The following is a 24,089-nucleotide window of genomic DNA, read 5'->3' on the forward strand; positions in this document are numbered from 1 at the left end:
TTTTATTGCCCTTGTAGGCAGACGAGCATACGGTCCACCTGACGGTGAGTGGTTACCGTCGCCCATGGACTTCAGCAACACCAGGGGCAGAGCCAAGCCGCTGTCTACCGCTCAATACTCTCCACAAGCCTCGTTTGAAGAAGGACATGTCATAGCGCTCGGGAAACACCGTGGACCTTAGAACTTATATCTCAAGGTGGGTGGCGCATTTACGTCGTAGATGTCTATGGGCTCCAGTAACCACTTAACACCAGGTGGGCTGTGAGCTCGTCCACCCATCTAAGCAATAAATAAATAAAAAATAAATAAATTGAGTCCTCCTTGAAGGCGTAAGAATTTAAAAAATAATTGGGATGACGTAGTTTCAGTACTCTAAAATAAAATCAACTTATTGCCAAATGCTCACGGACGTCGTAAAAGACATGAAATAGGACGCAATGCGCACAATATATTATGTAAAAGGTCATGTATTACATACTCAACCACATCTTACCACACATTTCTTATTTTTTCCCTTTTTAAATCACTTCCGAAAGCGAAGACCGGCAGCAAATCCAAACAATCGGCAGTAAGTGCAATAAGACAAAAAATACCTTCAAATATTTACTTTCTTCCATTTTGTTTTATTTGCACGTAATGGAACACAACTAATCTACCATTGATGTGTGAGGTCAGTGGTTTCAAATTAACACGAACAGGGAACAACCTCATTATATACCCTGGACCCGGTCACTGTTCTCGTCGAACCCGTCGACGGGCTCGACGAGCCAATTAACCCATAGACACAGCCCACTGAGTTTCTCGCCGGATCTTCTCAGTGGGTCGCGTTCCCGATCATTCTGCGAAGCACTGCTCTTGCTAGGGTCAGTGTTAGCATCCCTCCGGCTTGAGCCCCATGAGCTCACCTACTAGTTAAGGTTACACTGAAATAGCCTCTCAAGGCTATCAGCTTAGGTAGGAGAAAAAAAAACCCCTAGTAAAATAATTTGTGTGAAAAACTAAACACAAAATCTAAGAAGTTTTTAAGCATTAAAGAACAAAACCGCGATTAAAAGCGGATTAATTTTAATTAGGGCGTGTATGAAATATCTGCCGTTACGCAGGATGTCGGCTCGATCAAAATAAATTGCTTCATTTGAAACCAATCAGCGATAGATTCCGACCGGGTATCGCGTTCCTAATTTATGCAATATTCGATGAATTTATTTTTCCTTTATTATCGAATTATATTATCTACCGGTATTTGGTTATTTGGCGGTATTTTGGCCTAAAATTGCACGACCCCTTCGCTTCACCGTTGCAGTCATCAACCGGCCTTTGATGGTGACAGTGCGTATCCATGCGTATTTTGTTACTGGTGATAAGATCACTTGTAAATCCGCACCAGTAAGTACCACCGTCCTGCCTATTTCTGTCATGAAGCGTTTCGGTTTGAAGGGTGGGGCAGCCGTTATAACTATACTGAGACCTTAGAGCTCATATGTGCCAGAGCTTAGAACTACTCAAGGTAGGTGGCGACATTTACGTAGTACATATCTATGGGCTCCGGCAACCACTTAACACCAGGTGGGCTGTGAGCTTGTCCACCCATCAATCTATGCAATAAATAAAAAAAAGAAAAGTACATCCAAGTCTAGATTACGAAATAGCTTCCACAGAGATGGTCAGGTACAGTTTTCGCCAACACCAATCAGCCTAATTCTCTTTGAAATATTGGACGGCCGTTGTATAATAACTTCATTTCGTAGTTAAAGATGAATCAACAAATAGAGAAGGTCATTGCTTTGTAGACCGACACTCCAAATGCTAATCGGAACTTGTATAAATGAAACTTATCTTACAGTATTTTGCAGAGATTTTCGCAACTCCACATAATTAAAAGTTATTTTACGGCTTAATCTCTTAGCCCTTAGAACGTGAACCATCGATAGATCGACTCTCCATTAATGTGTATAGAGTGCGGAGCGTCGCAATACCGACTATTGTGAAGTTTGATTATAATCGGCATTAGCAGCGACTTGTACGGACGTGTCTTAGCGCGCGCGTGTCTGACGTTTTTAATAAGATATTAACATTTATAAATAACCATTTAAAATAACTTTTCTGCGAGTTTACCAATGATTTCTGTTATTTTTTGAAGTGAAACTTCTTTAGGCGCATGAGGATAAAAATTTTACAGATGTAACGTCACGCTGCAACGGAAGTGTCGAAAAATTTTAATACAGCGCCATCTATGAGATTTTTTAATACTAACGTGCGTATGAAACCTCTTGTAGTGAATTTCAATTTAGGATTATACGTGACGTTAAAATATCGATTCACAGAGGGCGCCACCTCATACTATAAAAGATGATTTACAATTATTTACTAATGACAAAAATTTACATATACTTAGACATTTAGGATAATTGTATTTTAATTTTTGAAGGTTTCACTTCTAACACGTGTGAATTGCACACATGTTTTTTTTTTTTTTTACAGTTTAAGTAATTTTGGTACTGTGTTCAAAAATCCTTTGGTGGTTACCGCCAAAGTCCCGCAAATAAGCAAAACATTAAAGTTTAAGTATGTTGTAAACATCTTTAGGACGATTTTATAAAGTAGCTACCGCTATAATAACTGTTCACATTCCCGGTCTGAGTCAGAATGTTTGAGTTACCAAATTAAAATCTGCAAGTAAAGTCACTTGATCACTACAGCTTATAAGGTTTTTGTTTTATAATTAGTACGTACTAAACAGACCGTTCTGAACAGAATCGCGCGGGCGTAAGATAAATGAACTCCATGCTCTTTATTAATTAGTTTTGTGTGTGGTCGCACTGTTGGCGGATATAGTTATACGTGCAATGATTAACATACACCATGTTTAGCGATTATACCGTCTTATGGCTGTATCACCCCTCAAAATGAACACATTACTGCTTCACGGCAGAAATAAGCAAGGTGGTGCCTACCCATGCGGACTCACAAGACGTTCTACCACCAGTAATTAAGAAAATTATAATTTGGCAGGTTTGATTTTTATAACACGGTGCTACGGTGTACGGTGCCTTCATCGCGGAAGTCAATCGTGAACATTTGTTAAGTACGTATTTCATTATAAACATTGGTACCTGCCTGCGGAATTCGAATTCGAAAAGATAAGACCCCCGGTCTTATCCTTTAGGCTACGACAACTTATGTTTGACGGCAGAAACCGGCAATCTTTGGTACAGGCAGTGACTTAAAAATTAAACAAAAGAGCCAAAGCACGTTGTTTGGTATTGTGATTTATATTATTATATAATATATAAAGTCGATGTGTGGTTGGATCGATTTCGATGAAATTTCCAGGAAATCTGCTGATTCTTCTATCGGGTGATCACATCAAATTTGGTAGGGATCGGATCAAAGCATTAGAGATAGGCCTGCAAAGTGGAATGGTATAAAAAAAAAATAGTTGCATACGATCCGCCTCCTCGTCTCACTACTATACTGTATATAATCTATAGTATACTAAGCTAGAGTGTATATGATATCTCCTATGGTCTGCACCATAATCTTTTCCACCGGGACAATGTATCACGACGGGCGGTCATTTCGCCAATGCGTAGCAAATATCTGTGAAACAATTTTTGTTTTAATCACTCATTCTGAAACGTCTAAGATATACAGGTAAACATCACCATAACTATATCCAATTGAATAACGCTTACACAGACATTTGGCATTCTAAATTGAGGCCAATGGGGACAACCTTCTGTACTAGAAGTGGGAGCCATGAATGATGAACCACAGACCTTGACAGAAGTTTGTTTCTTAAGCTGTAAAAAGTCTATAGATTTCACTGCCACTCAAAACAATGCAGGCTTCGAGAATATTTTTATAAGTCCCAAGTCTATACTCTATCATCACCGAGATACTTAAAATTCAACGCAACCAAGAATGCATATATTTCTATTTCCTATATCCTTCTATTTGTTTTCTATATTCTTATCTTCTTCTATTTCTTTTCTATATTCTTATATTGTCCTATTTGTTTTCTATATTCTTCTATTCTATATATTTATTTCGTTTACGTCAAGTAAAGATCGTTTGAATTTAACATAGGCACTTAAAACTTACTAAAACTCGTAACACGATCACACTGTACCCCAATTTCGCTCGTACGTTGATGCTTAAGTTATAGGCTGCGGTTATTATATTACGTTCGGTATTAAGAGGTATTAGTGGGCAGAGAAAACGTTGCGATAAGACTACGTGGAGAACATATAACATTAATGAACATGTCGGAGAAGCCACAATTATTAACACCATCGACAGACATCGTAGCGAACAGGGTGATCGAGCTAAGAGATATATTGAGTACACCAATCACGTTTGTTTTCTTAGAACAATTTAGAAATCTTCTCTTGACGCTAGCAAACGAAAACGAATGACAGTTCTTAGGCACCTCTCTTCAAGAAGGCTTGTTGATCAGTGTGATGACGTCTACGCGCCTCTATCGACTAGGCTCTATCGTAGCAGAAAGTTAGCCGAGTTCCGAGGACACCGCAGTCGTGCTGCCACCTCTCGGGAATCGTGCTGCGTTTCGTTTAACTACCAAACTAGTGACCATCTCTGACAAACATATATAAAACTAGCGAACCGCCCTCGCTTCGCTTCGGAAACATTAAAACACACATGAAACCAAAAAAAATTAATAAAAAAATAAATAAATAAAGTAGCCTATGTTCATCAGGGACAACGTCGGCTTCTAATGGAAAAGAATTTTTCAAATCAGTCCAGTAGTTTCGGAGCCTATTCGAAACAAACAAACAAACAAATCTTTCCTCTTTATAATATTATTAGTATAGATGGCATCAAAAGCGAACAATCAAGGTGGCGTCACCGTAGCAAGTGATGTGATTTCAAAGATAGCGCCAAATATTATTATGTTAAATATTTCAACTCACTTCACAACGTTTAAGAACAACTGTTTACTTATTTTGTCATACTAATGATATTTTGGTGAGTTTTTTCATTGTACTTTGCTTGTCTCCCATATAAGATAGTTCTTATTAGCTCTGTCTCTCATAAATACATGTGGAATGGCAGAACGGAACCTGTATGTTCTGTGTTCTATTTCCTAAAAAATCCATTCGCAATATCGTCATTTCAATCGCTGACTGTCATTTACATTTTTCATATATTAAAAGAATGCTAATGTGCCAGTGTGAACCTAATTAAAAAATATCGATCTCTCTATATACACATAACTATTTATCTTTACTGACTGATTCGTGCAAGTTCTGTAATCCTTAGATCTGTGGGCTTATCCCACATTCCATGCACACACATTTACTCTTCACAACATAATACTTATATAATATATTTATTTAATATAATTATTAATACACACAGAGTATACATTCACACATATAACATATCTATTAATATATTATTACTACATTATATATTAAAGACTGACACACGACAATTTATCGTGCCGCGTCAATCAGCTGGTCGCCCGTTCGTTCGCGCTGTGGACACGCGCGCTTGGACGGAATGCCGCGGGTAGATCGAAAAGCACTCCTGCGCAGCTGATCGCGGCTAGCCACGCCCCCAGTCGAAACTTACCTCGTACTGAACGCACGTCGCTATCACTTATTGTATACTGTTTATTGTTTTCGAAGCTCTTGCCTCACTTGTGATAACGAGCTTTCTTTGTGTTTATCGTTACTGTATTGTCGTGTAAAGTGTCTTCTGTGTACTGTTTATAAACTGAATATCTGTCTGTGCTCGTAACCTTCAATTCTTCATAATTATAATAATATAGACTGTTTTGTATTCCGATGTGGACTAAGTGTAATTGGATAAACATTTAATTAGTGTGCAAGGTGTCGCATTTCATTTATTATTTATCCGAACACCGACGGCGCCTACTCAGGTATATGCCTTTATACCACATTACGCTACGCGTCCGGACGACGCATACATACTCATCCACATCCATACGGGAGACAACGATTCTCGTCTATAGATCAATATTCACATTATGATTGTATAGAATCCGATAAGGGATAAACACGAAAAAAGATATTTGCATTGTTAATGCGTAACAAAATTTTCTTCAGCTTATTTTAATGAAACACATGCCGAAACAGTCATTCGCATTGTCCCACCTTGACACGCTTCGCTATTTTGTACGTAACCCGCTCGTAATTTCGTCGTAGTCTGGTCACGAAGTGTATAAGTTTCACGAGACGTTTGTTCAGGACTTAGTCTGAGTTATTGAAATTGAATGCCCCTAGTACGGACGTTTTGATGACGTAGATTTAAAACAACTAAGGTTCCCAGATTAGTCGAAATTCGACCATAATTAATTTAAATTATATTCTAATTTTGAACATTATTAAGATTCTATTGTCAAAGACCGTCAAAGATGTCAAAGCATTAGCTTACACTATAGATAACCTATAGAAAAATAATATTAAAGACAAACAATAGTAATCTAATCTCAATTTGGCACAGACTTGACTACATAGTATAAAACAAAGTCGCTTTCTCTGTCCCTATATCTGTCCCTATGTATGCTTAAATCTTTGAAACTACGCAACGGATTTTGACGCGGTTTTTTAAATAGATAGAGTGATTAAAGAGGAAGGTTTATATGTATAATAACATCCATTAAATAGTGAAGAAATCAATAATAAATTTAAGTTTCCGAAGCGAAGCGAGGGCGGGTCGCTAGTTATATTATAATTTTGAACATTATTAAGGTTCTATTGTCAAAGACTATTAATCACAGATTTCGCCAAGGCTTAAACTATAGACAAATAATATTAAAGACAAACAATACTAATCTATTCTCAATTTGACACACACTTTAACAATAAACAAAAGAGTTTATATGCGTGTGTATGTCAAATACATGGTAGTATGTGTAATGTTTTTTTTGTTATTATATATGTTAATTTATTTTTATGCTTAGTAAATAAAAAATACTAACCTTCTGAACTCCTTCTCTATATTCTCTATAAGTGTGTGAAATTTCAAACTCCTTCGTCCGCGCAATTTTCATACAAACGGGTACAAAGTTTTTGCTTCACGTATTAATATATAGATTAAGCGAACAAACGAAAAGCCTTTTTATTCATTTATTTGCTAACGTTGATCAAAACTATATTTTATATATATTTTTGGTGTGAATTGCAAAATGAACTCATTACTTTAACAATGCTAATAGTATTTTCTTCGGTTTTCGAGAATCATAGATGTAATTAAAACTACTTGAATTCTTGGCACCACTGTCTAGAGCGTGATGATAAGCAACAACAAAATTAGTTCTTTTTTTGTACTAAAAAAAATTATTCACGAAAGCAATTAAGCCACTTGAATAATTTACATTATCAATAACCAACACTATAACCAAATTATACACATGCAGTAGAAATGTTTTCAAAAAGTTTGATAAATTTTATTTTTGGTTGGGTCTATCGCACGGGTAAATACCACCTTACCTATTTTTTCCGGGAAGCACTAAAGCATTTCGGTTCGAAGGGTGGGGCAGATGTGGTACTCTAAAAACTGAGACAAAGAACTCATGTCTCAAAGTTGATAGCGGCATTTAGGTTGTTCATGTCTATGGGGTCCGGTAACCACTTAACATCAGGTAGACCATGAGCTCATTCACCCGTCTAAGCAAATAGAAAGGCAAAAGAAGGTAGCTTACCTGATGCCTTCCGAAGTGGATGCATCAAACAACACTGATTTTCAGTCACTTCCCCTTTTGTGTTGTGCTAACTTTGTGTTTTTTCATAAAATCGCTATCACATGCAACACGCCTTTAACTCTGCACCCTTTGATGAGGTTAAACGATTCTATTAGTAAGTCCACACACCTGATGATAAATGCATTCTCTGCATTAGCTCTTAAATTAATACAGTTGAGTCTAAATTTCTATGCTCTGCTGATAACACTTAGGTCACTTATTTCAACATCAATATGGTGTTGAATGAACATTTCGACCTTTTGGAAAGTTTGGCTTGTTATTGTGATATTAATTTTAAATTTTGACCTAATGTTGAGACTTCGTCGTCGGCGCGGCCTAAAAGATAAGACGTCCGGTGCATTCGTATCTAGCAACGCAACGGTGTTCGAATCCCGCAGGTGGGTACCAATTTTTCTAATGAAATACGTACTTAACAAACGTTCACGATTGACTTCCATGGGGAAGGAATAGCATCGTGTTATAAAAATCAAACCCGCATAATTTGCGTAATTGCTGGTGGTAGGAACTCTTGTGAGTCCGCACGGGTAGGTACCACCACCCTGCCTATTTCTGCCGTGAAGCAGTAATGCGTTTCGGATTGAAGGGTGGAGCAGCCGTTGTAACTATACTGAGACCTTAGAACTTATATCTCAAGGTGGGTGGCGCATTTACGTTGTAGATGTCTATGGGCTCCAGTACCCACTTAACACCAAGTGGGCTGTGAGCTCATTCACCCATCTAAGCAATAAAAAAAAAACTTATTGTGAAGCCCGCAATGTATATATCAGCGTCCATTTCTGCCCGAATTCCGATTTCAAGGATGTAACAGCCGTTTTACCAAACAGTTGAGATTTCGACTTAATGTTCTTTGACATTGCGTGTGTGTGTGTGTTTTCCCCTACCTAATCACCGGTAAAGAAGGTAGCCAAGGAAGGTAGGTAGGAAGAGGAGTAATTCCAGTTTCACCGATTTGGCAGGCGATATCACGGAGCTGATCTTGAGAGATCTTGCCCTAGCAAGAGCAGATCGCGTTGTAATGGATATTACTTCCGGTAAAAATTTTTACATCAAACCGTCAATGAGTTCGTTCAGTCAATTCATGTTTAATAAAAAAACAAATAGGTATTTACTTTTGTAGAGTATTTATTATATTCTTATATTCAAATTCTTTATCTATACATTTTTATTTGTTTAAATAAAGTGACATAACAATAGTATCGTCAATAGTTTATTATCTAAAAATATTGTACATATTTTAATTGCAACTGTAAAAAAGTCCGGTCGTCTTCAAACATATACATAGACTAATTTTTTTTTTTAAATCTAAAACCAAGAGACTAATATCAAATAATTGTTCCTCATAAAATACCTCAATAGAAAAAGGGGACTATTTAAAAATATGATAAAATATTTGATAAGTTATCAATATGTTATCATATACAGATTAGATTGTGTTCAATTCAATGAACAAAGAACCAACTCATTAATCTAATATATTCCAGCAAATTCTTAAATTTTATATATACCTTTGTTCAAAATACGATACAGTTTTTGTGAAATAAAATTAAAAAGGTAAAAATTGAACAGCTCCAAAGAAAAATTACGGAAATTTGTTTGGAAAAATTATCCTTAATTCGAAGGCAATATGTACTAAAATTTAGTCCATTTTTTAAATCCAGCACGACTTTAACTGACTCTACACAAAACGTCGTACATTTTAAGCGCAACTTCTGTGCCGCCAAATCCGATGTAACACGTCTTGTGACTTGGGTGCACTTTACCGGGGGTCACGGATAGCTGGTACCTTGCCCTGCCAACGTACAAGGTCTCTCCTGACGCCGTTCTTCCTCCAAGCACTGCTCCAGGAGGTACGCTGCCGTTAGACGCTGACACCCACCGCAGGTCCTCCGGTCTGGCGCACAGAACCTCAATATTTTGAACGGGGATCTCTTTACCGTTGTACATAATTGAGGCCGCGTTGTGCCTCACGGACAGTTTTCCAGGTATCATGTCCCCCATGTGCCAAGCTCTGATGACCCATAAGGGACTTCCGTCCCAGCCTTCATGTCCACCAACAACGGCGCGACCAGTGAGCGAGGACGCGGTAGTGGCGGTGGTCGCGACCCAATCGTACTCTCCAGGATGGTCGACTACGCTAACTTGATCCACATTAGAAGATTCTCCGTGGTAAATGTAATTGGTTATATACGTTGGCTGACCTTGGTCCGGGGCTCCAGACATTGGTGGCATCGGCACTGGCACTGGGACCATAACAGTTCCGGGAACGTAGTAAGGGTACGGGTGGTGTGGATTAGGAGGAACGTAAGGTCCCGGTGGAGGAGGATGCGCCCCTGGGTGTGGAGGGGGGTGAGGCCAGTGAGGGGCAGGCGGGGGTGGGTAGTAAGGCGGAGGCCCTCCGGAATATTGACTCATTTTGCGCGAATTATCACAAAACACTGAGGACTTATCGAAATAGACCACTTTATATTTGCCATTTCATTTATCTTATCAGTATATTATCAGCCGTGAGTCAGGTGCAATAATACCAAGAATTGTTGATGTCAATACCATTTACTCGAAACAAATAGAATAATCTAAGAAACGTATACAACAAATAAGTAAATAATTAAAACATAACATGCAAATTTTTGTACAAATACCATAGTTATTATAACTGATAATTTATTAAATATTTAACTACCTAATCAAGGTGTATGAACAATAGACAACTTCTAAGTCATGTATGACTCGTGCAAAATGAAAATGCGCAACATATAAAAATATTATGAAATAGGTATACATGACAGATTATGAGTTAGAGACGGCACTATGTTCTTCTATGGCAATTTTAATGACATTAGATCGTCGTAACTTAGAATGAATAGCTTAAAAACATTCACAATTTCAATTTTGAGCACTCTAAGTGCACCGCTACAAATATGTAGTATATTTCACAAAATATCCTACCTTTAACTTTCACTTATTTTTATTTCAATTTAATTCCACAAAGTCATAATTGGAAAATTTAACTTCACAATGATGAATTACCAAAAATATTTGTAATCCGATATTAAAAACACGATAAAATATTTTGTTTTTCCTACCTACGCCGAAAGTTCAGTTTTCCTCCCGCTGTACAGGGAAGAAAGTGTAACTTTTCCTCCCTGGGTACTGACAGGTGCGCATGCGCGTTAGTGTCTACGTCTGCTCTCACGCACCTAAAATTCTGCACCATTGTTGTGCTCGGCTAATTTGTAATATTGTGTTTAGTGTAATGTACTATAAAATGAAATTGAATTATTATCCCACTTCTTTGTTAAATTATTGGTTATCATTAAAATCCTAATCGAATTTTGTCTGACTATGTCCATCCACAAGCTACTACTACCGCATCGTTAAAAATGGCACGGCACATTCCAGTATCCACAAACTTATGCAAGATTTCTGAAAACTTAGTCTCGAAATAAATTTATGTTATATGGTTGTTGTTGGAAACCTAACAAAATGGTATAAAACCTTTTTTATTGTTGTCGTTGTGGTTTTTGACATTACATTTGAATTCGAATTTTGGAATGTCTCAGTTTTGTCTCTCAAATATATTAAGTGTATAATCTATGGTTTTGTCATTCTCTTTTTTCCGTGCTATTGTACGCGATTTATAAAATTGTAAAAATATACAAATTTTATACGTGCAATCCTCGCGAGTTTATTTATCAAGTTCCTTGCCCATCCTAATCATACAGTCCACTACAGTTGTTATTATAATAACTGTGAACTTATAAGTTCACGTTGAAATTAGAGTTACCTCTATACATTTCTTTCTTGCCATAATATTTTTATTAGCGTTATCATCGATAATCTGCCTTTGCCTAATCTCAATCGAGCGATGCTTAAACAGAATGAGTCGGTATAGTGTATAAACAGTATAGTTACTAAAGTGCAACCTCGATATAACAAATCGGAAGGAAGCAAGTAAATAATCGTTATACTAAGTAATTCGGTAAACTGAGGTTTGTTATAAAGGTTAGGTTGGTCTACCATTTCTTATATTATTTCTTATATTATATTAACGAGGTAAAAAAAAAAAAAATTATTCACCTTAACATTACGTACTCATCTTGTTATAGCGAACAACTTCTACTAATAAACGATAACACATTTTTATCAAATTACTGTATATATTTTCTATTAAAAAACAATTAGATAGTTAACAATTTTTCTCAAACCTGTCGAGACTGATTCACACGGGTCATATTGGTGGGAACATTAAAGGCTTTGCGTTAACAAAATTCGTTAATTAGAGGTATTTACACTTTTTTGATTATTGAAAATTGGTTATAAAGGGGTTGTTCGCAAGAAATCTTCGCAATCTAAATGTACATTTTACATTAACTCTTATGGACAATTCGAGGGGATAAGGAAGAATTTGTTAAATCGACGTCGTTATATTGAGTTTCGTTATATTAAGGTTGCACTGTATTGATATTACTCGCATATGATGATGGGAATATACCGTAGACGCATCCATATTATGCCCCACGTGAATCAATTATAACTTCTTCAGAGTTTTACGTATTTTTATCCAAGCCTAAATCCGGAATAAACTGTACAACTTCTCTTGGAATATATCTTTGTTCAGGCCTACATCCAGAATAAACTGTGCAACTACCCTTGGACACATTTTCTCAGCTCCTCAGGGCAAATATTATGCTACACTAAGACTGATTCAGCAGTAACGGCTTTGTTTTATTTCTACCTAAGCTGATGGTCTTGAGAGACCATATCAGCGTCACCAGGCAGAGCAGACTTAGTAGTGGTTTATCCTAAGTCCAACAGACCGGTACAGCAATATCGTCTATATATAGGCTCGATTAAATACATAAATTATCTTTAGGAGTCGAGGTGTCAGACAAACATCAATAGAACCTATTATTGTTATTATAACAAACCCTTTTAATGCGAACACTTATCGAGTAAACAAATTAATTCATACATCAAACTTCATTTAAATATCGATAGATTATATACATCGTGTTGTATTTAAATCCTTATTCTAAATATTTAATTTGATAATTTATTGTAAAACTATGTAAGTACAACGGCTCTGAACACGCATCGGTTGCCATCCATTAACGCCGGCCACACGAAAGATTTGATGAGGTCAGAGCGTCTGTCCTTTAGCTCTCCCGCCGAAAACCTTACATGCTTCTCTGGGTTCATTAACACTGAAAATTGGAAAATTATAACATATTATGTGTTATTACATCTTTTGTAATTTTCATCTTTTGTCATGTGTCATTGAGTATTTTAATACAGTCAATACCATTTCTTTTTATCATTTGATCTGACATCATCAACATTCTCCTGCCCTGCTCCCAGTCACCTGGGGTAGGCGCAACATGTTTTCTCCTTCAATACTCCTCTATCATATACCATTTCTTCGCTCCCTACCCGCTTACACATATCATATTACACGCAATCCATCAAATTTTTCTTAGATCTACTTCTTCCTCTAAAGCCTTCCACATTCATAGTTAAAACTCTCTTAATAACCTCATTGTCATTTCGTCTTATCACTTGTCCATACCGTCCCAAACTGAGAGTGTTGCTAGCACTGGCCCTAGCAAGAACAGTGCTTCGCAGAATCTACCACCACATCGGAAACGCGATCCACTGAGAAGATCCGGCGAGAAAATCAGTGGGCTGTGTCTATGGTTTAATTTACTCGTCGGGCCCTTCGTCGCAAGCGACGAGATCGACGAGGACGCTGACCGGTACTTAAGGTACCTAAAAGCACCGTTAATGAATCGGGTGGATCCGTAATGACGTGCTTAGGGTAACGTCGACTGTTTACCATTCGGTCCAAAGGATCGGGAAAAGGGTGACAGCTGGTCTTACACTTGAGGTTCGACTGCGTGCCTCAAAGCGGGTGACAAAATTCAGCCTTTATAGTCTCCGGTGGATGTCACTTAGCATCAGACCGTGAACTGATTCCCCTATCTTTTTTTATTTATTGCGTTGTATACAAAATCCTTGTCCCGTCTGGTGTTAACTGACCAGAGTAAGTTACCGGACTTGAGTATAAGTTATTCGGCTGTTCCATCTTTCAAAGTAACGACTACTTCACGGCACAAATAGGCAAGGCGGTTTCATCAACCAGGAATGACTTATAAATACCCTACCCTACAAATAATAGGTAATTGATACCTCGATATGATTGCATACACGTATAGCAAAATAATAAATTATGTTCTGCAAAATCTAAAAAAACGCACCTAAGTAGCAATTAATTTCGTGTTTTTCATCCTGTTGATACTAGTCAGGCTATCGGGAGTGAAGTTATAAGATTATCTATTTGTTGCAGTGTCATTGGCCCTTGATGCGAGTGAAAAATTTCAAGTTAACCTAACGACTTGTAGCTGACAAACATGACGTTAAAAAAATCCGTTACCACAAACAAACCTTTGGTCAGGAGGAAATCACCGGACTTCCGCCCTTCACTGGGGATGGAGGGCGGGGAATGTCAGAGTCGAACTGACTAAAACCTCCTGTTGCTCAACAACCAACGTCCAAACCTCGCATGAGACAGAACTCATGAAAAGGCAAAGGGGGGAAGTGAAGCATTTAGTGCGGAGCACATCTCTCCCATCACCCTCAACAAACCTAGCTAATAAAAGAGTGTACATAATAAAAAAATTTTTTTACCAGGAGTGAAGTCGGTGTCGATTCTAAGTGGTGGTGAGTGCAAGCTGATGGTCCAAGCAGCGCGCGTGGCGGCCGCGACCAGAGCGTGTAGAGCCGCGCATGATGCCAGACAAGGGTATTCTCGGAGAGTATTCAGCACCTATAACATCGCAAAATACGTTCTTAGTTTATACAGGATGTACTAAATAAACCTTTTTTTTTATTGCTTAGATGGGTGGACGTGCTCACACTCCACCTGGTGTTAAGTGGTTACTGGAGCCCATAGACATCTACAACGTAAATGCGCCACCCACATATAAGTTCTAAGGTCTCAGTATAGATACCTAGTCAGGTCATAAGTATTGTCACACAGTAAAAACTTTTCTTTTAGAATGCTGGCCACAAAAAAGTTTATTGAATTCGAATTTCGAATTGTTCATGAAAATAAAAATGTATACTTTTAGAATTTTACTCATTTTTAAATATGGAGTGGACGCTTAAAGAAGACCGTGTTGCAGTTATTGCGTTGCATCGTTGCGGTTACGCGTCAGTTCAAATTTTTAACATACTGAAAAATTTGAATATAACCAAAAGATTCGTTTATCGTACCATCAAACGATACAATGAAGACTCTAGTGTAGATGACAGGTCAAGAAGTGGTCGCCCTCGGTCTGTTAGGACTCCAGCAGTGATAAAAGCTATGAAGGTGCGAATTCAAAGAAATCCCAAACGTAAGCAGAAACTGTTGGCCCTTCAGATGTGGTTAAGCAGAACCACGGTGAAAAGGGTGTTAAATGAAGACTTAGGGCTTCGGGCATATCGAAGAAAAACAGGACATCGTTTGAATGCTCGTCTAATGGACCTGAGACTGAAGAGATGCCGCGCTTTTTTGAAGCGGTACGCGGGAAAAAAAATCTCGGGAAATTCTTTTTTAGGATGAAAAAATGTTTACCGTAGAAGAGAGCTACAACAAACAAAATGATAAGGTGTACGCACACAGTAGTGAAGAAGCGAGCAACCGTATTCCGCATGTCCAACGAGGTCATTTTCCATCCTCGCTCATGGTATGGTTGGGAGTTTCTTATTGGGGCTTAACAGAGGTACATTTTTGTGAGAAAGGTGTAAAAATGAATGCAGTTGTGTATCAAAATACAGTCCTGACGAACCTTGTGGAACCTGTTTCTCATACCATGTTCAATAACAGGCACTGGGTATTCCAACAAGATTCGGCGCCAGCTCATAGAGCGAAGAGCACACAAGACTGGCTGGCGGCGCGTGAAATCGACTTCATCCGGCACGAAGACTGGCCCTCCTCCAGTCCAGATTTGAATCCGTTAGATTACAAGATATGGCAACACTTGGAGGAAAAGGCGTGCTCAAAGACTCATCCCAATTTGGAGTCACTCAAGACATTCTTGATTAAGGCAGCCGCCGATATTGACATGGACCTCGTTCGTGCTGCGATAGACGACTGGCCGCGCAGATTGAAGGCCTGTATTCAAAATCACGGAGGTCATTTTGAATAAACTTTAGTGTCATAAGAATCTATGTTTTGTTAAGTTCATTTTGGTATATGAATGGTTACATAATGAATAAACTTGTTTCAATTAGTTTACATTAAACATGTGACAGAATTTATGACCTGTCTAGGTATATATATTTTTTATGATTGAAAGATTAATGGTGGCCCGAAGGCCTTTCCAGTTTCACCAGGTCAGGTGGGCGAGCAAAGGCTCAGCCAGGAGGGGTGGGATTTGCTAACAACTGCCCGAGCACCTCCGAAGGAGACCTAACAACTCAAGAGCAATTGCTTCTCGAATGAATCTACTACCGGATCGGAATCGCGACCCGCTGAGAAGGTCCAACGAGAAACTGATGCATGGGTTAGGTTGTACGTCGACCTCTTTGTCGAGTTCGACGAGTACGGTTACCGGGGTCCCTAAGCCCGCTCCTAGTGCTAGGCGTAAGTAATAAATCTATTCTTCTGACCTGATTCACAACCGTTCTCTCGGCATCACCGAGAGGGAAGCTGTGAGCTGTTTCCTGTAGCATCCGTGTCGCTACCACAATAAGACGCGAGACCGTGGCTTCGTTGGCTTTAGTATCTTCGTTCACTCCGAGTAGAGCCTTCACTTCGGACAAGCGACGATCACGAAGACTTATTACTGCTCGGAAAGAGAGCTGAGGATTGAAATTATTTTGGTCACTATAATTATTTATTTATTTAGACACACCAACAGCAATACACACAAAACATTCAAGCTTAAAATTAGCATGTATAAAATTAAATACTGGTACGTAAGCCAGTTACAGGCATGTACAGCAATCTCTTATAACACACTATGACATGTTACAGCAATTTTACAAACAGCGGAAAAATAGACTAAATTTAAATGTTAACAGAACGACAAAAATAATAATTGAAAATAACACGAAAACAAGAGTTTACTTAAGATTCTCTCATCAATTATAAACAAAGGAACTTGGATACTAGTTTGTTTTTGTGACCAGGACACGTGTCGTTAAAAATGTCGGTGCCGTCAATTAATGCACGTGTTTGGTTATATTCACTACAAATCTTTGATAAAGGGGAATATCTAAGGAGGTTTGTCCTACTTGCGGTATTATTGGCACAAATAAAACATTTTGTTAGTTTCTGATAGACTAGTCGACTTAAGATAAGACAACCACGGATATGTTTATTATATTATAGAGACGGGTTAATGAGCTTACGGTCCATAGGCAGAAATAGGCGGAATGATAGTGCCCGTCTTCCAAGATTCACAATACAGGGCGTATTAGGTATTATCAGTAGTAGGAACGTGATTAAGTAAATTATAATTTATACGGATTTGATTTTTATTAAACTATGTAATTCCTTCATAATGGAAATCATTACAAAAAATTGTGTCTGCCAGTGGTATTCGAACACCGACACAGTCGAATCGCTCTAGATATATGAGGGGAAATCTTCCCTTAGGTCACGACGATTTCTCTGTAAAGTTCTCTCTCAATAATTACATTAAACTATTTCATATCATCATACCATGATCATTGCAATATCATAATTCTTTTTGCTTCTTGTTTTGGAAAGAATAAACCAAATAACAATTTTATTTGCCTTGACATTTTAATTTCAATTTTTATGTCGTAATTGGCTATGTTTTAGTTTTTACAAATTTAAATTGACTGTTTACACGCGTAATTTTAATCACGTTAATTTACTTGATAATTTGTCATTGATTAAGAACTTTTTCGTCGGTGATTAGCTCTAAAAGTCGGAAGCGAAGTTTGGGTGAAAAGAGTTCACGGATTCCAAATGTGAATATCGACCTTATTCTGAACAGATAAAATTGAGCTTACAACAACAACAGAGAAGACGATCTTGTACTTCAAGTGCGGCGTCGGTCGCAGTGGCTCCAGCGCCGCCAATGCCGGGAGCGCCTCAGCAGCAGCCCGCGCCCACACTGACGCATACTCAGAAACCAATTTGCTCCTGAAATGTTCATTTATATTGTTACGCCGGTAAGAGTAACGCCATCTATCGTCGAATAGGAGAAACAAATGTCAAAGGATCTAGAAACATCAAGAACGCTCGAAAAGTACGAGAAGAACGCTCGAGTTTTTTCTAAATTCCTCAAATATTATCACTGGTGGTAGGACCACCTGTGAGTCCCCACGGGTAGGTCCCACCGCCCTACCTATTTCGGCCGTGAAGCAGTAATGCGTTTCGGGTTGAAAAGTGGGGCAGCCGTTGTAACTATACTTGAGACCTTAGAACTTATATCTCAAGGTGAGTGGCGCATTTACGTTGTAGATGTCTATGGGCTCCAGTAACCACCACTTAACACCAAGTGGGCTGTGAGCTCGTCCACCCGTCTAAGCAATAAAAAAATATCTAAGTCGGAAAGTAATCGGGTTTAATTACCTATCCGGATGCTGATGTGAGTCGTCGCTGTCAGAATGATACCCATCGCTGGCAGAGTCCGTCGGTGACCGGGGCACGACCGACTGTCCTCCTGTAGCTTCTGCTTCGGACATTTGACTGAGGACGGCTGCACAACCCCGGGAATAGCTCATAAGCACACCCGCTACCGGTCTGAAAGTTAAATTATTGAAAGTTGGACTGTTAATATTTTCCGAATAGAAGATATTTATATTAGTCTAGTCAACAAGTCCAAAAACGTGAAAAATAGAGATAAGGATCCTAAGAATATGAACGATAACTCATTGCATTCGGAAACACCTCTAGGAAAATGTTTTTGAAGGATTTTGGAGCAGGTAAAAAATTGCAATTTTTTATTAACAAAATAAGGTTAAAAAAAATGAAATCTAATTTTTCGTTAATAGCTTGAAAAATATTAATATTTGAGGAATTTAGAAAAAGCTCGTTAAAGAGGAGGAAATTTTCGATACAAAAGTCCGTACCCCCGGAACTCTATCTCTATTATTTATAATTATAAATTGGACGTTGAAAATCGGACTCCGCGCGGCTGTTACGGAATACGCGCGCCACCACTAAAAAGAGTTCATCAGAAAAAACATAATATATCTTTACATAATTACTAGTGGTAGGACCTCTTGTTAGTCCGCACGGGTAGGTACCACCGCCCTGCCTATTTTGTTCAGTAATGCGTTTCGATTTGAAGGGTGAGGCAGACGTTGCAACTATACTGAGACCTTAGAACTCATATCACAAGGTGGGTGGTGGCATTTACGTTGTAGATATCTATGGGCTCCGGTAACCACTTAGCACCAGGTGGGCTGTAAGTTCGTCCACACATCTATGCATTAAAAAAATGAAAAAAAATACTATGATAGACACCACCTCCTGTAATGCTCTGACGCGGATTCGATCACAATCTAGGAAAAGGCCTTTTACATTCTTCGACCTATTCACATCGATTTTCCATTGGAGGCATTTTTGCACCTATTACTTAGGTATTGGACAAGTATTGTGTTGGCTTATCGGCCATCATATCGGCCACATATTTCGTGAGTGCAATTTCAAGAACTTTTTTTTAGATCATAAGATATTTTTTGCTTAGATGGGTGGACGAACTCACAGCTCACCTGGTGTTAAGTGGTACCTGGAGCTCAAAGACATCTACAACCTAAATGCACTAACCGCCTTGAGATATAAGTTCTAAGGTCTCAGTATAGTTACAACGGCTGCCCCACCCTTCAAACCGAAACGCATTACTGCTTCACGGCAAAAATAGGCGGGGTGGTGGTACCTACCCGTGCTGACTCACAAGAGGTCCTACCACCAGTAAACAAGACAGTAAATAAGACAGCAAAACAGTAAATAAGAGTATGAAAAGCCCCCGCGAACTGCAATAAACCCATTTATACCCAGCGTCCGATAGCCTTAATAAACCATCAATACTAAATACAAATTATTTTGTTCGTCACTCATAAACTAAATGATTGCACGTATTGAAATTATCAACGAATAATTAAAATTGAATGAAAAATTAATACAAATTCCAATTTAATTTACCAATTACTCTTCGCATCGTAAATTTTAATCTTGTTTATAATAAAACATAACAATGCAACGTGGAAAGCATGACAAATCGTTCGATGATAATTACACAATACGATAAATCGGATATTAAAATTATTTTATTGATACATTTTGTTTCCGAGTCTCTTTCAACGACTTGTTATTCGAATGGAGTCTTGTTTGTTAGTTTTCAACCTCTTACAATGTTGTATTTGCGTTGGATTCATTTCATGTTTACTTAGGCTTTTAATTTCTTACTGCTCTTAATATAAAGTTGAAAATCCCTAAATTTTTTTTCATTCTACACCTCAGATAATATTGATTTTTAGTTTTAACTGGATTAACATATACATAGCAGGAATTATTTTTTTAATAGAACTACTTAGATATATATATATTTTATCTCTTTCGTACACTAAATCAAATTAAAATTATACCCTCCACACGACATAGAAGTCTAGGTGTTTCATAGCAAGAGAGAAAAAGACTAGTCATATTAGAACTCCTTTTGCATTTGAGGTGTTAATTAAAATCTACAAATAAATGTAGCAAACTAGTGAGAACCTTTTCACATAAAACGGTCAACTTCAGGATCTCTAACATCACGAACTTTGGTCAAATAATAATATCCCTGAGCGCATAACTCTGACGCATACCAAACCAACGTCGAACCTGCAAACTACCAGCACCTCCAGAAAATCGGATAGTGAAGTCAAACAATTGTGGCCACGATCAAGCGTTTCTTTTTATTGCCCTTGTATGCAGACGATATGGTAGGCAGCGGCTTGGCTCTGCCCCTGGCATTGCTGACGTCCATGAGCGACGGTGACCACTTACCATCAGGTGGGCCGTATGCTCGTCTGCCTACAAAGGCAATAAAAAAAAACGAGCATACGGCCCATCTGATGATGAATCGTTACCGTCGCCCATGGACTACAGCAATGCCAGGGGCAGAGCCAAGCCGCTGCCTACCGTTGAGTACTCTTCACAAGCCTCGTTTGAAGAAGGACATGTCATAGCGCTCGGGAAACACCGCGGAGGGGAGTTCATTCTAAAGCCGGATGGATGGTACGTGGCAAAAAATATCTCTGGAAACGAACTGTGGATGAACGCAGTGGCTCCAGGTAGTAGATAGGTGCGATAGTAAAAACGAGATGATGGAAACATCTCAAATAATTCCTCAGAGCACTCCCCATGAAACGATTTTTCAGAACGATTAAAATAATTGATAACGTCCTCAGATTTTCATTTTTTTTTTATTAAGTTTGTTTACGTCACACGCCGCAATGTAAGTGAAAGCTCGATTTCCAGTCGCAGTCGATCGGTTGCACAACATATATTTGATATGCCGATACAAGACGCATCATAATTTCATCAGTCATAATACACGCATCGTTTATTTTAATTTGTGACAAGTTAAAAACCGCGTTCCATAATTTATTGATTTGTAGTCACGACCTGCCTGTCTTCTTTGTTGGATGCTTAAACTACTTTCTTTTTATTTTCTACCGGTGAGTCCTAACCTCGTTCATTGCGACCATCGATAAACTGTTAACCATTTCGATTGTCTAGTAATTAGTGTTGGCGACAACTGTACCTGACCATCTCTGTGGGAGATATTTCGTAATCTAGGTATGGATGTTCTTGCCTTTTGTTATTTATTGCATAGATGCGTGGACGAACTCACAGCCCACAGGTCCAAGTGGTTACCGGAGCCCATAGACTACTATAACGTAAATGCTGCCACCCACCACCTTGAGAGATGAGTTCTAAGGTCTCAGACAGTCTCAGTATAGCTACAGCGGCTGCCCCGCCCTTCAAACCGAAACGCATTACTGCTTCACGGCAGAAATAAGCAGAGCGGTGGTACCTACCCGTGCGGATTCACAAGAGGTCCTACCACCAGTAATTACGCAAATTATAATTTTACGGGTTTCATTTTTATTACACGATGTTATTCCTTCACCGTGGAAGTCAACAATATTCGTAACGTCATTACTGGTAAACTTACGTACACTGTTAACAATAAATTTGTAATTACTGATGAGAGTGTGAGTGTGTGAGACTTGTGAGTCCGCACTGGTAGGTGCCCTGCCTATTTCTGCCTTGAAACAGTAATGTGTTTCGGTTTCAAGGGTAGGGCAGCCGTTGTGCTATAAATACTGAGGCCTTAGAACTCACGTATCAAGGTGCCCACCTTGTAGCAGTCTACGGGCTCCGATAACCATTCAGCATCAGGCGGGCCGGGCGCTGGTCCTAACATCAAAGCATTTCTATATATATATATATATATATAAATGAATTGCTGTTCGTTAGTCTCGCTAAAACTCGAGAACGGCTGGACCGATTTGGCTAATTTTGGTCTTAAATTATTTGTGGAAGTCCAGAGGTCTAGAGGCTTAAAAATATATGATAATTCTTGAAATTAAAAAAAAGAACAATTTTGTTTGTCCTTTGATGTGTCCCCCATCGGACGGATTCCTTTTGTCTTTTTTTTTATCGATTGAAGCACTACGAAGTCTGCCGGGTCAGCTAGTAAAAAATAAAAAGTCGGTCCACCTAGTCTTTTGATTCGATCGGTGAAAGATCTTCCCTTTCTCGTCGCTCGCGTTCCAAAAAAGCCTTTTTTTAATATATAATTAGCGTGTCATCTATCGTTTAATTTTGTGAATGTGCAAAGAACCTAAAATGTTCATAACAATTGAAATTTTCAACTCAATGCAATAAAATGACTTAAATAATTTTTTTTTATATTCAAAAATTTTATGTATTCCGTTCGGCTCAAATGGTTATAATTGTAGCATTATCAAATTCGATTATTTCTTTACTTTTTTATTGGTGTAAACATTATAGTGCGCTCAAAAAATTACATGACTCAAGTACCTTTTTAATACGCTTTTATTAGCTTCAGACGTATGTAGGTATCTTAGTATGTTAGTATGTAACGGAATCTTTGAACATGATTTTGACCCCTTTCAAACTTTCCCAAACGTCGGTTTAACTCGAAATTTGGTATACTTATTAAAGACAGATGACAATTCAATATTAAAAAATTGATAATATTGAAGTTCCATTAAAAAATGAAAAATAAATATGAAAAAGAAAATGAATAACTAGAAAATAGAAAACAAATTTTAATAAATTTGAATTAAAAATAGTGTAAAAAAAAATGATTTTATTGTAAAAAAAAAGCGTAAACTATTATTTATTTTAAATTCAATTTGCGGGTAAATTCAAGTAACTGGCCATCACAAGCATTCCTAACTATTGAGATAAGAATAACAATAAAAACATTTAAACAGTGCCAGAAATCATTATGCTATACATTATTTCACACAACACATCACAGGGTTACATAGTTTCAAGCTAAAATGTTCATAAGAAAGTTCTTATTGCGCCTAGAAACAGGGATGTTTCTTCTTCGTCTAAACACAATAGTGTTCTGTACACGCAAATTGTGTGAACATAACTAAAGACTGCCACTTTTGCATCTCGTCCGCAACAATGACGCATCAACCGCGAAAATATTGTTGTGAAGCGCAGCATTAAAAATATAATTGTCACTTTCTTCGCCAACAATGTACGTACTGAGAAAATAATTTGTTTAATGCTAGTGCAGAACGTAAAATTTGACTTTCTGTTTTTTTAATTGCCATTAAATAATCATTAATTAGGGGTATTGTTTGGTAGTGAAGTCCAACGGTCACCGTTCTCGTCTAACTCGTCGAAAGCGATGACGAAGAGTTTCATGTGGGTTTTTTTTTGGGCCGGGGGGCGAACCTGCTACGAGGTCACTGCGCCTAGCGGGCGCGCGGGGTGTGTAGAACTTGACGATCTGCTGATGTTGAGAGCAGACCACAGCCCCAAGGAATTTTAGGGCCCTACCGCACTAAACGACTCCCCTGCACTCTTACACCCGACTTCCGTCCGGGGTCTCAACCCGTTCAGAGTAGGGTTCCCGCGCTCAACACTACAACCAGACACGCGGCGCCACCCCGAGGACGCCCGACCGACGGGTCGTCGAGGCGATAGTCGACAACCAACGACGCCGGTCCCGGTATGGCGTCCCTACCAGGCCACCCGGGCGATGCCGCTGGTGTTCCGGGATACCCTGCTGGGCCAGAACCAGCCGGCGGGTCGGAACGCGATACACCGCCGGCCGGG

General features: G+C 38.5%; 2 protein-coding genes across 2 annotated transcripts in view; both read right to left on the bottom strand.

Moving 5' to 3' along the window:
• Positions 1-9,299: 9,299 nt before the first annotated feature.
• LOC114248123 (pfs47 receptor) lies at positions 9,300-10,202 on the bottom strand. The gene has a single exon (XM_028181250.2). It carries the CDS (start codon positions 10,163-10,165, stop codon positions 9,419-9,421), a length of 747 nt encoding a protein of 248 aa, XP_028037051.1. The 5' UTR covers positions 10,166-10,202; the 3' UTR covers positions 9,300-9,418.
• An 82-nt stretch (positions 10,203-10,284) lies between these two features.
• The window catches only part of LOC114248110 (uncharacterized), a 42,312-nt gene continuing 28,507 nt past the window's right edge, over positions 10,285-24,089 (bottom strand). Inside the window, exons 6-10 of the mRNA XM_028181232.2 lie at positions 18,345-18,515; positions 17,780-17,912; positions 16,406-16,597; positions 14,438-14,576; positions 10,285-12,957 (exon numbers count right to left, since the gene is read on the bottom strand). Of these exons, the coding sequence (XP_028037033.2) occupies positions 12,818-12,957; positions 14,438-14,576; positions 16,406-16,597; positions 17,780-17,912; positions 18,345-18,515 (775 nt within the window). The 3' untranslated portion in view covers positions 10,285-12,817. The remainder of the gene's footprint in view (positions 12,958-14,437; positions 14,577-16,405; positions 16,598-17,779; positions 17,913-18,344; positions 18,516-24,089) is intronic.

This window comes from Bombyx mandarina, chromosome 26 (genome assembly GCF_030267445.1).
Source record: "Bombyx mandarina strain Sakado chromosome 26, ASM3026744v2".
In the NCBI taxonomy this organism is placed as follows: Eukaryota; Metazoa; Arthropoda; class Insecta; order Lepidoptera; family Bombycidae; genus Bombyx; species Bombyx mandarina.

Bases quoted from the DNA above. Each gene is read 5' to 3' on its own strand.
- LOC114248123 (XM_028181250.2), bottom strand. From the start codon at position 10,165: ATGAGTCAATATTCCGGAGGGCCTCCGCCTTACTACCCACCCCCGCCT.